The following is a 16889-nucleotide window of genomic DNA, read 5'->3' as shown; positions in this document are numbered from 1 at the left end:
AGAACATCGGAGAGAGAGAAAGCCATCTAGCTACTAGCTATGGACCCGTATATATGTCTATGGTGAACTACTCAGGCATCATCACAATGGCAACAAGGATAATGTAGAAGCCCTCCGTGATCGATTCCCTCTCCTACACAAAGTACCAAAAAGGCCTCCATATGGTATCATGGGAGAACAGAAACTTGCGGCGACAGAAAAAGTGTTTTGGGTGGCTCTCTTTTGGTCTCCCGATTTTAGAGAATTTATAGAGGTGGAATTAGGTCAGACGGAGTCTTGATGGGCCCACAAGGTAACAGGGCGCCCCCTGTATCTTTGCCGTCTCCTCGGTTTTCTTCTGGTCTCCTCCCGAAGCTTCTAGGGTCTCTTTTGTCCAGAAAAAATCGTCAAAAAATTTCGTAGAATTTGGACTCCATTTTGTACTGATTTCCAGGATTACCAAAAAACAGGCAAAACAACAACTGGCACTAGGCACTGGGTTAACAGGTTAATATCAGAAAATGATATAAAATAACATATAATTGCATATAAAGCATCCAAGATTAATACTAATAGCATGTAATAATAAAAAAATAGATACGTTGGAGACATATCAGCCATGCCTCTCGCGGAAGCAAAACCGTGCCTCTCGCGGAAGGAAAAGAAAAAGAAAACACGTTTTTTCTGTTTTTGAGAGGCACGGTTGTGCCCCTCATGAAAGCAAAATCGTGCCTCTCCCAGAAGCAATATCGTGCCTCTTGCGGAAAAAAACATATTTTTTCCCATGCCTCTTGCGAAAGCAAAACCGTTCCTTTCGTTTCTTTCGTTTCCGAGAGGCACGCCTCTCGCGACAGCAAAACCGTGCCTCACATTTTTTCCCATTTCTGAGAGGCACGACCGTGCCTCTCGCGAAAGCAAAATCATGCCTCTTGCGAAAGGACAATATAGGAAAACGTGTTTTCTCGCAAAAAAATATTTCAACTTTTTTCATCCAAAATCTAAGAAAGGCTGGTGAAAAACAAAAAGGCAACAAAAACCCCAAAAACCGTCTCGAAAGACAGAAACGCATGCCAAAAATAAAATAAAAAAATAAATTTCGGAGGAAACCCTGATAGCGCAACACATGGCGGCTGGCGTGCTCTCAGCCCAGCCCCAAGTGATTGTTGGGAGGTTCTCGAAGGAGCGATCATTAGCTAGTTGCTCTCTTCTCGTCCAGACATCTTAGCCAGTCCTTTGATGCCAGCCGCCACACACGGTCTCACACACATCTTCTTCTACCTCGCTTCCAGCACAACATCTTTCCTCCATTTCAAATCAACCTGTGTTGGATGGTTAGAAGGACAATGATATCCTCATTTCATCAGAGTTTAAATCTAAGATTTGACATTGGTGCTTGTATTATTTCTGAATTTATTTCAGGCTTCCGGCGATGTCCGTTCAGCTGGAGAAGATGTTCCATCAACTGCGAGGCGCCGATGGTGACTTAGTAAAATCTCAAGATGCTATGCTGACTCGGTCTCTCGAAGATGCTCGTAGGTTTAGGATGTGTGTGTATGTGTTCATAGGGGTGACTAGATTCTTGTGTATGTGAGCGACTTTAATTGTACCATGTTAAAAAAAACAATTTTCCTCCATTCTTATGCCAGTTCGTCTCGACCTTATTGCACAACCCATCCCTGCCTGCTCACTCGCGTGGTGCTCGTGCCCTGGTGGAAGCAGGAGAGGAGCCTCCAGGCATGTATAGACGATGCACAAGCACAACAGGAGCTGCGATGCTCAGGTAACCATGTCCCCACCGCCGTCGTCATGTGAGCAGCCTTGGCAATCGAGGATAGCTGCAACAGCGTCTAGCCTGTAATAGATGATGCATGGATTCCATTTTTTGGGTACAATTGAAATCCAGAAATGGGGAGAAAACTTGAGATTGATTTGAGTTCGGTGAATCGGGCAGCGATTTCCGATCGAACTGAACTAATTCGAACCTCGATCTGAGTCGAACGTTCTAGATCGGAGTTGGGGACCTCTTCCAGCGAAACTGGTAGGGGTAGTTGATTTTTCCAGTAGTGTCTAATCTCGATCATAGTTTTAAATAGCCAGCTATAGCTCTGCTATAGTCCGCTATAGCCTTTTCAGCAAGGTGCCGCTAAATGGTCGTCTTCACAAATAGCCCGCTTTAGCTGATTTGGAGGCTCGTCACTATTTTTCATAGCCCGCTATTTAAAACATTGATCTCGACTAGCTACTCTTTCAATCTTGCAGAATCGATTACGACAACACCAATGCCCAACAAGGTTTACAATTTTGTGGTATCCAGGAGGTTTGGGCGTGGGGCAATAAAATTACTTCTTACTACCCAAATCCAGAAGAAAGACCAATGCTGATAGAAAAAACCCGAAGTGTGTTGGATCTCTCTTTGAATTGTCTTATTCCATGGCCATTTACAGTTCAAACTGAATGTCACTGATAATGGGTAACATGCTTTAATGAGTTTCTGTGAGTTGGCGATTCATACATTTCATGTACTCATTAGTTTTTGCTATCGATGCCATCTTTAGGGCTTTCTACCCAAATACATGTCTGCCCATTGAAGCTACTAAGCCAATAAGCATATCTGACACCCCATAACACTGCAGCTCATCATTATTGTGTAACATATATGGGAGGATTCAGAAGAATCCAGATTTTTATAGAGGAATGAATCCATGCTTAATAGCTGCCGACCAAACTTGCTCGATGTCCATCATATCATCTCCACACTCATGGATGCCCCAACCTTCTAGTGCATGTACCATTCCAGCAATGCGCCATGCGCTCATAACCCTTCTTGGAAGCCAATTCTATTCATAAAGGGAGTAGCAACACATATTAGTGTCTATCAGATTATCTATTCTAATCTTGGATAAGAATCTGTGTATGTCAAATGTCCTATTTCGCTATCACAAAATTTACATAATCAGGCAATGAGATCATCTATTGTCGCAAAAAGGCAATGAGAACATATATACTGCTAGCACCTCACAGGTATGGACGTTCTGCATTGCCTCTGGGATCTTCATTGCAGGGTTACTCAAGTAAGTGCAATCCTTGCGTATCTTCTTAAAGGGAAACTGTGATGTAGGAATAAATGTTGCTCCTCTTGGTGCCCCCATTTGTTGCTTATCATTTATGATATCTCCTATCCAGATCTGCAGCAATGAAGAAGTAATTATTGAATATATATCGCTTATCAGAGTGTTTCTTTTCTTCCTACTATGGTAGCTACATGGGTTTACAGCCTAATCGTTGTCATTTGCTGGTAGATGACACTATAGCATAATGTTTGCTACTGTTTTCCATAAAACAAAAAGACGGGGTGTTTTATAAGCATTCACTATATTGTCTAATATCTCTAGTAGTTATACTTAATTACATATACTCCACTTACCATATATGCACCCTAGCTAGAAAGCTTCTTGAGGGTTTTCATTCCTTTTTCTGTATAACTTTCAATTTACCTGAGGTATCTCATCACTGGAGAATTTCAGATAGGCAGTGCTGCTCTCTGCAACTCGCAATTTAAGCATGTCATATTCCTTCTTTTGGTTCATGATTACCTACACAAAATTGCGTATATTTATAGTCATTCTTTCAAGAAATGGGACCAACTCATACAAAAAGTGAGCTACTAAACGAAATCAACAAAGTAGCAAGGTGAAAGGTAGGTACCTGGACACCTCTCTCGCATAAAGCTGTAGCTGTGGCATGTGCTACCTTAGAACTGCCTCCACAGAGAAACACCCGCTTTGTATCTAAAGGGATGCTCTTGAGAACAACTGCTGTTGCTAAGCCACTTCCGTCAACAAGTCGAACTCTCAATTTTGGATATTTTTGTGTAAATAATTCACCACTTCCATTGAGTTGTCTTTCCTGGGACCAAGAATGTGAGGGTTAATATATTTGCACTAATCATCTGTGTGCAAAAAGTGCATCTGACTCTTGTAGCACTTCTAGTCAAAACCGTATTAGTTCCACAAACTGGTCGGACTAATCAAAGGGTTGTCCTTCCATAGTTTTTTGCCAACATTTCTGAATGTTTTGTGACCCGATCAGCAGGGGGGGGGGGGGGGGGGGGGGGGGGGCTAGGAAATTTAGCCATTGGGTTCACTCATTACGAGGATTCATACGAATTAACTAAATGTAAGCTCTAATTTTACACAATCTTACAACAAGAATATAACACTCAGATAATAGACATATGACATCGCCTGTTAAACTAAAAAAAGAAGAGGGTATGATATACCTGTTGGATAAATTATAAAATCACTTGTTTACCTATTATAAAAAGTGGTACTGGAATAACTTTGTAACTTGATTTCTCTGTGTTTGAAATTTTCTTCCTATCATATCCAGATCATAAGGTGACTCGTCTGAATTCATTTCTCTGTGTTTAGGCTAGTCATAGTGGGAGTAACTTAGCTAGTAATATAGCGCACTTCGAGAAAATTCTGCTTATGTGGCAAGTAATTAATGAGAGGTGGTAACATAATATGTTACTGTAACATATCGTTTTCCAAGACAACATGAGTCTACGAGCTAATAAATGAAGCCATATATGATACTACTATTATGTTACTTTGCATTATGATGGTAGTAACTTGTTACTCCCCACTATGACCAGCCTTAGATGGCTTCGGGACACCACTTGCAGTAAATTTGGTGCACTTTGCCAAAGTGTGACGGGCAATCATGACAAGCCTACATCATTATTTGAATCTAGTGATCGATTTTCTCTTTGCAAAATACCCTTCTATCGCCTAGATCACTAAAAAATCATATAAAGAAACAATAGAAAACTAGGGCAAAAAATAAAAATCATTACCGTCCAAGGCCGGCTAGATTGAAAATGCGCAAGAGGGAGTACTCCGAGATGTGGCATTGTAATCTCAGTACCTCAGATTCGAGCTACAATTCCTGGCAAGATGCATCGTTGATCTGCAATTATCTACTTGCCGCTGCTTCCGAGAGATGAGAGGAGAGAGCCGAGTTTTTTAGGGAAGACGAGATAGCCTAGTTGGGAAGGGAATCGGAAAAATTAAGGGCGTTCGGCTTTCATGCACTAATACCTCTCGTTTTTAGGGAAACTAGTACATCTCGTATATGAGAGAATAAGTCACGCAGTTCAATTCCTCAAAAAAAGAGTAACGCAGGTTTGGGCTGTGGGCACGGAGACAATTAGCTTGTGGGCTTTCGGGCCTTCTAATGGGGCCAGGTTTGATTTCTTAATGCGTTCACGCTATTAAATATCTGTACATCTATACATAGCGGACAAAAGTCGTTGGGTTCAGCTGAACCCAACAATTATACGCTGGCTCCGCCGCTGCCGATCAGAAGTTAGGTGTCACGTGGAAGAATGTATGAAGAGTGAGTTTAGCACGTGGTTTCAACTTCTCTTTGAGAAATATTTCAGCACCTACCAGAATTACTGAATTTCAATGATATCGGTTAGTATTTCGGCCAAAGAACCGAGATGTTCGCTCGAAATTAAAAAAACTGAATATTTTTAAAATATTTGTATTCTTGTGTATAACTGAAATGACTGAAATATTTTGATTGAAATGTAAAGATTTTTGTGTCTACTAAAATTATTGTTATTCAGTGAAATTCATCAAAATCTCACTCAAAGTGAAAAAGGTGGTAGTTAAGAAAGAAAAGTTTTGTCAACATGCCTGATTGAAAAGTCCAAGACTGAGCACTTTGACCCCTCTTCCATCCGCATCTGATATTGCCTGCTCAATTAACCTGTTGATGGATTCCCTCTCCCTAGTCAGGCTGTACTGCAGATGGAGAAAATCCTATCAGTTTGCAACACTATGAAGGTATAGGATTCATGTAACGTGGAAAATCCATTACCTGGAAGTTGTATCTTGGTATCACCCATGTTTGCATCATGATCTTCTTCAGCTTGAGACTTTCGACGATAAACGCAGATGATCCATAAACCCATGCCAGTACCATTGATAGCCATGCCATTGGCCATATCATCCACATATACCATACATGGTTATCTGAAGGCCGAGAGGCTATAGATGCAATCCCAACCCTTAGATGATAAATCGATTGCAAGGTGGTCATATGCGTCAAGTGAACAACATCTGGTGTTTCCTCTGTTCCAATCAGTGTTCTCTCATACAGCTCGTCAGTTGACTTGTCCATGGTGTTGAATATGTAGTCATAGATTGGCATAGCCAACGAGTAGTTTGTACGAAACTTTGTATGATGGAGAGAATGATACCTATGGGGAAAATGGAAAATACCTTTGAATAATTTGGTTTGTGGTTTTTTGAAGCTATGTTAAAGATTTCAAATATGTGTTCATGTTTGCAGTATCCACTGGTAAAATTTGAGTAAGAACATAATGGACCTAAAGTCTCATCACTAACATGATTGCAAGGTTGAACTTAAAATGCTATACTTACGATGGAGTGTACATGAGATACTTGAGAGGAGGGAAACGTTGGAAGATCCACTTTGGGAGCATCTCAAAATTGCAGTGTCCCATATTATTTATGAAGTCGTTGTAAGCCAGGTATAGGACAACACCCAAGACAGAACCATATCCCATATAAATTGGTATCAGCATGGGGATCGAAAATAACAGGAAGTAAGCTAAGGTTTCAACAAATGGATGGATGACAGCTGCCAATCATATGGTAAAATTTCATTAGATTTAAAGCTTCATATATACCAAATCAAGATGCTTTATGCAAAACACAACACTAATTGTTAACGCAGCAATCACTTAGAGATTTGTTAAGCAATAGAACATGTAGAGAAATCTGAACTAGATTATTTTTGGAAGGACCAAGATGGTAAACACCTCATTTCTGAATAGTATTTTTGGTCTCAGAATGTTATCCTGATTCTTCTATTTTTTATTTTGGACATATCTATGCTTTGAATTTCTTATACTCCTGGGATCAGAATGGATATTGTAACTCCAACCAACGAGACTTTGATGCATGTACAGATGCTTTCAGATGTCATTTATATCTAGTGGTTATTATCTTAAAAAGGTCTGGTGTCAGTTTTTAAACATGCCAAATTGAACGTTTTTATGGCAAATTACGTGACACGAGCCTGGCAATTTCCTTCAGCAAGCATGGCAACTCCTGGCATGTTCAGTTTTTTTCCAGGATTTGCCATGCTCGCTGAAGGGAATAGCTAGCTATGCTTGCAATACAGTAATTCGACATAAAAAAATGTTTAATTTCCCATGCGTAAAAATCTGACATCATATTTTTAGCATTTCTGTAAAAAAAAGTCTAGTGGGTTTTGGCAGTTTTAGAACACAAATTGGTTGCAATATCTATATATCTTTTACAGACAAACTACACTACAAGTCATTAATTGCTATTTTCTGTACAAGTGTGCTTCCACGTCATCCAAATTGTTTTAGCCACATAAGAGTCTCTGTACCATGCAACATGCATATATCGTGGATTTTTAGTGTTGCCGTATTTCATTCATGACATAGTTCGACTCTTTCTTTTCCTTTTTTTTCGCATTTTTTGTTTCTTCTGAGCACAGTTTAAATCTTAAAGGTGAATCTGTATTGTGTACAATATTTAGAAATCTAGACACTTGTGAACTCAACCCGAAGCAAGTATAATCTAGACACTTGTGAAGTTAATGCCACTAGTAATGAAATGATTTTTTTGTGCGATCCTTTTTTGTGAACTTAACACAATGATTTTTTTTACCCGAAGCAAGCATAATCTAGACACTTGTGAACTTAATGCCACTAGTAATGAAATGATTTTTTGGTGCGATCCTTGTTTGTGAATAAGTTGGTGGCGTTATGCATTGTTGTATTAACCCTCTCATCTCTGAATGAGGTTACTTACCTGTTATAGGCTCTGTGACGATGGAGGCATGGTGGTGGGAGTGGTAGCGGGAGTAGAGGAAATGGTGGTGTAGCGCCCTGTGGAACCAGTAGTAGATAAACTCAACAGGTCCTACGTGAAGCAACGCCATGATGATAGCTCCCTTTGCTTCCCACATTGGCATGAGTCTGACACTCGGGATGGCCGCATAGGCCACGTAGAAAAACAGCGTAGCAAGGATGGCCTGGTCATCCCTGTACATAATGGTAAGGATAACTTATTAGCATTACACGGAACATATCATCTTTTAGATTTCAGGTAATTTGAGTGTGATAGAAGTGAATATATAGCAGGCTGTGAATATATATCACTTACCAGGATCTCTCCCGGTCGACCTGGTCGAATTCAAGGCTGCGGTCAACAATGATGTGCTTCCTCCGTGCGGTCTGGTGGCGAGACAAGCTGATCCAGATCTGGTTGTGGAACAACCTCAGAAGCAGAGCTGGTAACATGGCGGCGTATACTAGGTTCATGTCTCCCCACCCCTTGGTGCCCACACTGTGCGCAGTGTGCAACGCCGCGGGCGCCAAGACCAGGTACTACATATGTGCGGTGCATGGTTAGAATATCATGTGACATTGATGAATGGGAAATTGGGAGTTAATCAGCGGCATATAGCATGTGGCAATTAGATCTGTGACCGTTTGGAAGTTGCCGTGGCTTTAAGTTTGCAAACGTCTTGGTTTTGAAGTGAAAAGGAGGTTTGTGTATGTCATTCTACTTGAAAAATAAAGCTACTGCAGGCAATTCATATCAGGATCGCAAGGCCAAGGAACAAAGACAGTTCAAGGTTTCATGAGAAGGACTTGAGCTGCCCAGCAATACATGCATCGGTATGATTTGATTGCTGCTATCAGAGATTTTACAGGCACATATGTTATTGTATTCAGGTTGCTGTCCACAGTGCAAAGAAGCAAGGAATTTGTCAAAGGTCCCTTTCCTCTCTATCTCTATTTCTTGTGTTTTCTAAAATGAGTCAGTACAAAATAGAATGGTACTTCCTCTGTATCAAAATGTAATGCTTTTTTTTTTTAGATTGAGACTCAAATACCGTCTTACATTTTGGCACTGAGGGAGTACCTCATAAAAAATAAAAAATAAATAGAAATTTGAACTAAAACCACGACACTTATTTTAGATCGGAGGGAGTACTACTGTTTACTTCCATCGTTTTCTTGAAGCAACATTTCTGGAACATGTGAAAACTGAAAAGTACTCGGTGAATTGGCAAGATGAGACTGGAACGCTTATGCTAGAATTTAATACTCTATTTGCAACTTTAAATACAGGTAATTATAATTAATTGATAACACAAGTGTTCACTGCAACATGCAACTCTTCATGTAATTCCGGTTCCACTTGCCATTACGATGCATATAAAACTTTCTTTAATTTAATGTTGCCTTTTCTGAAGGATATATATTCTAGAGAGAGAGAGAGAGAGAGAGGATGTTACTCAATATATGAACATGAATTTAGATAGATAAAATAAAACGTCACGTCCTACCTTTTGGAACCCACAACTAATATCAGAGAGACAAAATATAACATACCTTGAAGCTGCCCATCCAATGCCATGGCCATTCGGTCAAAGGGCCGGGCCGTGTTGCCATGGTGATGGATGAGCGATGAATTTTCTCTCTTCCAAGGTAAGCAGCTACTTCAGCAAGCAAGCTCTGGTAAGAACTTCAAGCTCCGGTTGAATTTATATATGCATGGATGGCTGGATATTACAATACGGTTTCACAATATTCTGGTAAGAAGACTTATTTTCCATGTGCACTCCTTTTTTTTCATGTGCCCATGCGTGTTTGCTTTTCCATTACCAGTCTTCATTTATTCACAGTATCCACTTCCCCAACTGTATTTTTCAGTGGCTTGACCTTCCAGGGTACACTCTGGACAGAAGTACTCAAATCCAAATCATCAAAAACATGCTTTTTACGACATTTTTTTTGAAACGCGGTCCCTTAGGGCCCGATTCATTAAATAAGCTTAAAGAGAATTGCCCGGTTGATAAACGGAAAACCGGACGAAAACCGTCACAACTGGCCTGCAGAAACAAGGCACACAGGGCGACCTGGCAATCCACACAAGAATGCACACACGCCGCCGAGGGGAAGCGTTGAGGCTTGCGCCGGCCGATGCCAAACAGTCAACCACACGCGCCGGTGACCAGGCAGCTCCGACTCTGTCGACGAGCATTGCAGGAGAAAGCGTTGGGCTTGCGCCGAGCCAGCGCCAGAGCGGCGACTCCTCGAACACGCCGGAAGAGACCGACTATCAAGAACCATCAGCAAACCTGACTCCGCCCGAAGCCGCCATCGTTGCCACAAACAGGAAGCTGCGCAACATCCGCATTGCCAGACGGGCACCTGCCGACCACAATGCCGCGAGCGTCCAGCCCATGAAGCACGCAACCGGGATCCGAAGCTCTTCAAGGCGACACCCCAAAGAGGGAAGCGGCGATGTCGACGCCGTCGCCCGACCCAACCGGGCCTTAGGCTTTCACCCGAAGAGCAAGATCCGAGGGTGTAAGAGGATGCCGGACTCCACAACGACGCCTCCAAGGAGGTTAAACGGCGTCCACAGACGTCGACGCCGCCGGCCGGCAAGACCAGCCAAGCTTTCGCCCGGAGTATCCCAAACACCACCAACACCCTCACGCACTGCACCTTCGCTGACCCGCCCACCTCTCGCAGTGCCACCGCGTCAGCAGCACCAGAGAGCCACCAAGCACTTCACCTCCCCGCCGGTCAAGAAGATGCAGACGGGCCAGATCGGGCCGATCCGGCATCCCACCAACGCAGTGCTGAGCAGGAGCCACCCGAGTCCAGCACGCCGCCGGCCCGACCAGGGACGCGCCCCACAAGGCAGGCGAGGGGGCCGAGCCCGCCCCGACCGCCGGAGAGGAGCAGCTGGCCGAAGACCAGTCGCTCGTCCACGACGCAGACCGCGACCGCCACCCGCGAGAGCCGCTGCCAGGGAGCCGTCCCGTCGGAGAAGAAGCCCGGAGGTCCACCGACGACGCAGGCGAAGCCCTCGAACGGATCCAACACTCGACGCAGAAAGGGGATCGAGCCTCCCCGCCCCGAGATCCCGTGGCCTGGTGAGAGGAAGCCGACCCCGCCGCCGCCGTCCGCCGCCCGGGCTTAGCCCGGCGGCCTCCTCCGGCGGCGGCGAGGGGAGGAAGGGGGGCGGGAGGGCGGCCTGGCGGCGCGGGCTGGGATCCGCCCGTGTCGCCTCAGCCGCCGAGACGGCGCGGGGGCATAGAGTTATGCTTCATCTTTTCCATATCTCGTTTGGTTCTCTGATCACATAAAATATATTGTTGCTATGCTAGTGGCATTTGTGTTACTTAAGTGAATGTTTTTATCTCCGATTTGGTTTACTACTCAGCACCCCATGCGTGTACAAAGTTTAGAAAGTATAAGTGCATATAATTGTTCTATACGAAAATAAATGAGACCCATTTTATGTGATAATTTGTAAGAGTTGGAATGTAGGAAAACAAATTATGTGATTTTGTGAGATTGCATCTTTAGAGGATGTTTGGATTGAGAGATTGTAGGTAACAAGATTTACATAAACGTGATTTCGTTTGTAACTCTCAAAGAACAAGTTTGGGTTATCTAACTAAATCATCGATAAGTATGACCGAGTTTTCTAAAAGCTCCAGAACTAGCTTTTGCATGGAGACAATGGTGTTGTCAAGCTTGATGTATTGAAAACGCGACGTTCACTACTAGAAAAAAAAGGTTGTTAGTGGCGCATCTATTTTGGCTATTAATGGCGCACTATAGGTGCGTCATTATTACCACGCCACTAGTAACAAATCCTAATGGCACACCTCTGATGCGCCATTAGTATTGCAGGTAACAGTGGTGCACCTTGTAGTGCGCCATTACTATTGCTACAGGTGTGTCACTGGTAACTTTTTTTTATTTTTTTCTGAATTTTGAAGGCGGGAAAATAGTAGTGGCGCACCGTCTAACCCCCACCGTGCGCAATTACTATTTTTGAATTTTGAATTTGGATCTGGATCGCGATTTTTTTGCCCTTTTTTTGCTTTTTTTTTGCATGATATTTTTTCAAATTTTGTTCTCGTTTTTGGATCTTGTACGTTCTTTTGCCGGAGAGGAGTTCGCCGGAGAGAAGCTCGCATACATCGTCGGAGAGGAGGAGGAGGAGAAGGTCACCGGAGAGGAGCTCGCCTACATCATCGGAGAGGAGGAGGAAGCCGTCGGAGAGGAGTTCACCGGAGAGGAGGGAGGAGAAACCGTGAGAGGAGGGGAGGAGAGGAGGGAGGAGGAGCTCACCGGAGAGGAGGGAGGAGGAGCTCACCGGAGAGGGGGGAGGAGAAACCGTGAGGGGAGGGGAGGAGAGGAGGGAGGAGGAGGTCGCCGAAGAGGAGGAGGAGGAGGAGGTCGCCGGAGAGGAGGAGGGGAGTATGGTGGAGGAGAGGAGGGGAGATGGAGTGGAGGAGAGGAGGAGATGTAGTGGAGAAGAAAAATGAAGAGGTAAGAAGGAGAGGACCCCGCCCAGCCATATATATGGCATAGTAATGGCGCACCGTGGGCAGGTGCGCCATTACTAACTTTTTTATTTTTTTTATTTTTTTGAATTTTGAAGGTGGGAAGATAGTAATGGCGCACCTTGGGTAGGTGCGCCATTACTATTTTTTTATTTATTTTTATTTATTTTGAATTTTGAAGGCTGGAAGATAGTAATGGCGCACCTTGGGCAGGTGGCCATTACTAACTTTGTTATTTTTTTATTTATTTTTTGAATTTTAAAGGCGGGAAGATAGTAATGGCCCATCTTGGGCAGGTGTGCCATTACTAACTTTTTTTAATTGTTTTGATATAGTTTGAATTTTGAAGGCGGGAAGATAGTAATGGCGCATCATGGGCAGGTGCGTCATTACTGAGTTTGATTTTTTTTTTTGAACTTTTTTGCCTCTCCAGATTTTGAAAGCCCTGTAACTTTTTTTATTAGGTTTTTGAGGATTCAAAAAATCTTCAATAGGGTTCCCCCAGTTGAATTCGGATATAACTTTTCGAATAGATGATTTTTCATATATATAACTTTTTCATCGAAGGTCGTATGCAAAAATTACAGCCATTTTACCGAAACACGACGGCCTTTTGCAAAAAAATTCAAAATTCATGTTTGTTAATTTTCCTAACAACTAGAACACATAACACATGGGCACCTATTTTTTGATTTTTTTGAATCTTTTATCATTTTCTTTTATTTTTAAAAAAACCTAAAAGGTGATCCAGGGGCGGAGGGGTGTGTGTTTGTGTGTGTGAGACATAGCAATGTAGCATAGCAGTGGCGCACCTAGGTGTGGTGCGCCATTGCTATGTTTGGAGGGGGGATGGATCCAAAAAAATAGCAATGGCGCATTGCTCATGTGGTGCGCCATTAGTAAAAACATAGCAATGGCGCACCTGATTCTGGTGCGCCGCTGCAACGACGCACCACGTATGTGGTGCGCCACTGCTATATAGCAGTGGCGCACCATATACATGATACGTCATTAATGTTCATATTAGTTATAGCCGTTTTTCTAGTAATGATTGGAGCTAGGCTGGTACTCAACGACAACGAACTGCAACAAGAATTGGCTCTGCATGCTTGGCATGGCCACTACTGGACTCGTGGTGCTCGTGTTCGATATCAGCATGCCTAGATTGGCCATGGCTAACACCGCCTCTAGTGATGTCCTACCCTATACCGGCATGCCCCCGCCCATGCTACATCGCTATCATTGCTGCTTCTACCTACTGCATGTGCATAGTGTCCAGCCCTAGCAAGGTGACGAGCATATGACTATTGGAAACCTAAGACCCCTGGTAGAGCCCTTTCACCGGGCCAAGCTAACCACCCGAGCCGAATATTCAAGACGACCATTGCGCCACCCTATGGAGCTTGGGAAAGATATCTAACGGGCATGGGGGCTACATATGTGGCCAACCCACCTTGGGTCAGTCCAGCTGATGTAACCCTAGCCTTACCGAATATATAAGGCATTCTATGGAGGGTACGAAGTCATAAAACATATGCTATATCATTATAGGGTTAGAGTTCTCACCTACCTCCATTTTCTTCCTCTCAGTTGTCAGACAGAGTGCTTGTAACCCAAGAAACCGATCTCTCTAGTAATCCTCCTGATCGCCGGTGAGTACTTGGGCAATCCAACCACAAATTGCTGTAATAAGGTCTTACCTCCTCTCGGAGAGCCACCGACAGTTGACGCGCCAGTAGAGATGGTGCGCTCGGATCCGCTGATCGGATGTAGATGGCCACTCCAACCCAGAATATTAGTGGCTTCTCATCGGGCCGGGATCTCTCCCTTAGTTCCCTGCACTTCGTCTTCGACGGGGCGGAGAGACGAATCCTCACTACTTTCTTTGCTAGGGAACAAATCTTCAAGTTCAAGTGTCGGATTTTCCGTATGACGACTTTGGCAAGTTGCATGTGTATAACAATGCCTCTTGTCACACAACAATCCAGAATCTCATCCCTAAACCGGCGACGAGCTTTTGGGATGAGTGCCCTCAAGGAAGGAGAGCTCTGCATCCCCCAACCAAATACTAGGAGGCTCCAATGAATCAGGACGCATTGTGTTACATCATAGTGGCACCACCCTAGGAGGAGGATGTCTCCCCCATGGCCCGAGATCTCTACTCGGCACAAGCGAATGTTGATTGCTCCTTGGGTATCACGTTGGTGGCATTCCTCCGGCACCTCACGACAAAGGGATCCATGTCAACGGAAGTGACATACCTACGATCCGGTTTTAGATGTAGATGTAGCCTTCTTCCCCAAAGACCCTAGAATTTATTGAATCTAGGTAGTGATGATCGTTCGCAAGGAAATATTTGCAAGTACTTGTCATCTCAAAATGTTTTAGTTCCTTGAACAAACTGGAGAGGCGATTAAAATACAATAATAAAGTAATAGGATAGGGCTTAAGTTTTCACCTGCAGCCGTGTCCATCTGCTAGGGAGACAATCTAGAGAAATCAACCTAGCAATGGTACAACATTACATATATCTTGTGCATGAATTATGCGGGAGATGTGTCCTAATAACCCCACGGCTAGCTGCCGCCGAGCCGTGGTACTATAGTCCATCCAAGGACTTATCTAACTTACGTGGTCAGCTCAGATATTAAGGATAACGACACCAATGCAGTAGGCATTTTTTGTATGACTAGACCATATCTACCCCAGAGACTTGATTTTGGTCACCGTACTAATCTTAGTGCCATCGACGTTTAGCATAGCTTCCTGCTCCCCTCAGCACTTTACCTCTCCTTGTTCCAATCTTCAGTATCTCAGGTACCTGCAATCCTAGGGATCGAGGTCGAGACAAGATACAAAATCATTGAACAACACATAGAAAGAATGTCCTCTCAAAAAGTAAACTGGCATTCCCTTTATGGGCGTACATTGGGCTGTGAGGCTATGTCTTAGCCGTTAGCCCGTGGACACTACTCACACATCATGAATAAATCATAAAGAATTGATCACTATACTAGTATAGGACACCCTAACCAGCAACGTGCATAAGTGTCTACTAGCAGTGTTTCGCTGGCACACTGCTACTACTACACTACTGGTAACTGGATACTAGTGGCGCACCCTGTGAACTCCGCTGGTAATGCAGCTACTAGAAGCGTCCGCTCCACGAATGCCGCCGTTAGGTCCGAACTAGCACCGTTCGTCATGTTTGAACGCGACATGCAATTTAGCAACAAGCTGCGTTCAAGATTGCAGGGCGCCGCTAATTTGTCAACACATTGGTTACGTTCATGCTTTTGCGCCCGCTGCTAGTATATTTTGGAGGCCAAAATTTGTCTGCCACTGCAACATTTGCCATTGTGGTAGCATTTACACATTTTTGTCACATACTTCCTCTGTAAAAAAAAAAATAAGACTTTTGCAGACTTATGTCAAGTCTCTAAAACGTCTTATATTTGTTTACAAAGGTTGTGTCTATCATATGAAAATAATTCTTTAAGTAATTAAAGTATTGAATTCACACATTACAGAAGGCATCGATATGTGGTTGAATTATAAGCATGCATTTGACTGCGGCGGCTTTGCATGGGGCAGCGGCCCGGCGTCGTTGAAGTTGCTATTGACGAATCTTTGACGTTCGGTAATGAAGAGAGCAAATATCAGCTTGAATCACCCATACAAAGATATATAGCAACATATAGGAAGTAAGGTTACTCGTGTAAAGATAATTGCTAACTTCCAGCATGCATCATAAAGACTTAATTGTAGCAACTACATGAAAGGTATGGTAAGTATAGCTACACGGTCAAGTTAGGAACAATGTTTGATCTATTTTTAAACACAACATCACGTGTTCACTGCTTCCGGGAAGGAATGTAGCAATGAAGGTGCTCCTGAAGGGTTGATACGCCACCGCCGTAGAAGATCCCTGTCTCACCGCAGACGTCCTTGTTGATGATTTTGACGAGTGTCTATTGGGTCTGTTTGAAGTCGACTCTGGAGTCATCACGTGTGAGAGCGGCAAGGGATTGAACCCCATTTGGTGGCGCCATCCTTCGGTGGGAAAAGGTCCTATGATCCCTGTGAATTCTTACATGTGGTACATGACGTACCAAGGGGAAATCCTTGCGTCTTCAGGCTGTTGAATGCAACATAAGGTTGTGTTGTGGCCGTACCGCACAATGCCTTCATTGTTTCTCTTCCTTCCATGCCATCGAACATGTTTAGAGCTTCATCTATTCAGTTCGTTGTAGTTTCTCTTGAATGCTTTATTCAAATCCAAGAATAAGGATGAGGCAGTCTTTGGGAATATAACAATGAGGATCTAGTGGAAGTCGTTGCGAAAATAGTACACCACACCAGTCATTGTCAACCTTAGTAAGATGGAAGGATAATAGAAATATGTGGAGTTTATTCAGATTGGTGGAGGCTGACTGTTCGGTTGGCTGCATGGG

General features: G+C 43.6%; 1 protein-coding gene and 1 pseudogene across 2 annotated transcripts; both read right to left on the bottom strand.

Moving 5' to 3' along the window:
• Nucleotides 1-2357: 2357 nt before the first annotated feature.
• LOC125519926 (very-long-chain aldehyde decarbonylase GL1-7) lies at nt 2358-9930 on the bottom strand. Of its 2 annotated transcripts, XM_048684701.2 has the most exons (10): nt 9455-9928; nt 8217-8440; nt 7863-8095; nt 6435-6654; nt 5869-6250; nt 5685-5792; nt 3685-3885; nt 3474-3572; nt 2994-3164; nt 2358-2816 (listed from the first exon to the last, which is right to left on the bottom strand). In XM_048684701.2, exons 1-10 carry the CDS (start codon nt 9512-9514, stop codon nt 2664-2666), a joined length of 1851 nt encoding a protein of 616 aa, XP_048540658.1. In that variant the 5' UTR covers nt 9515-9928; the 3' UTR covers nt 2358-2663. The 2 variants fall into 2 exon arrangements, 1 of the variants encoding a protein (XP_048540658.1); XR_007288378.2 differs by lacking the exon at nt 2358-2816 and having other exon boundaries at nt 3116-3164; nt 3404-3572; nt 9455-9930.
• On the bottom strand, nt 9919-11308 carry LOC147958062 (uncharacterized; annotated as a pseudogene).
• Nucleotides 11309-16889: the final 5581 nt, after the last annotated feature.

This window comes from Triticum urartu, chromosome 7A (genome assembly GCF_056163025.1).
Source record: "Triticum urartu cultivar PI428250 chromosome 7A, HENAU_Tu73, whole genome shotgun sequence".
Lineage (NCBI taxonomy): Eukaryota > Viridiplantae > Streptophyta > Magnoliopsida > Poales > Poaceae > Triticum > Triticum urartu.
The sequence above is the reverse complement of the archived record's forward strand: the minus strand, read 5'-3'. Positions and strand labels throughout refer to the sequence as shown.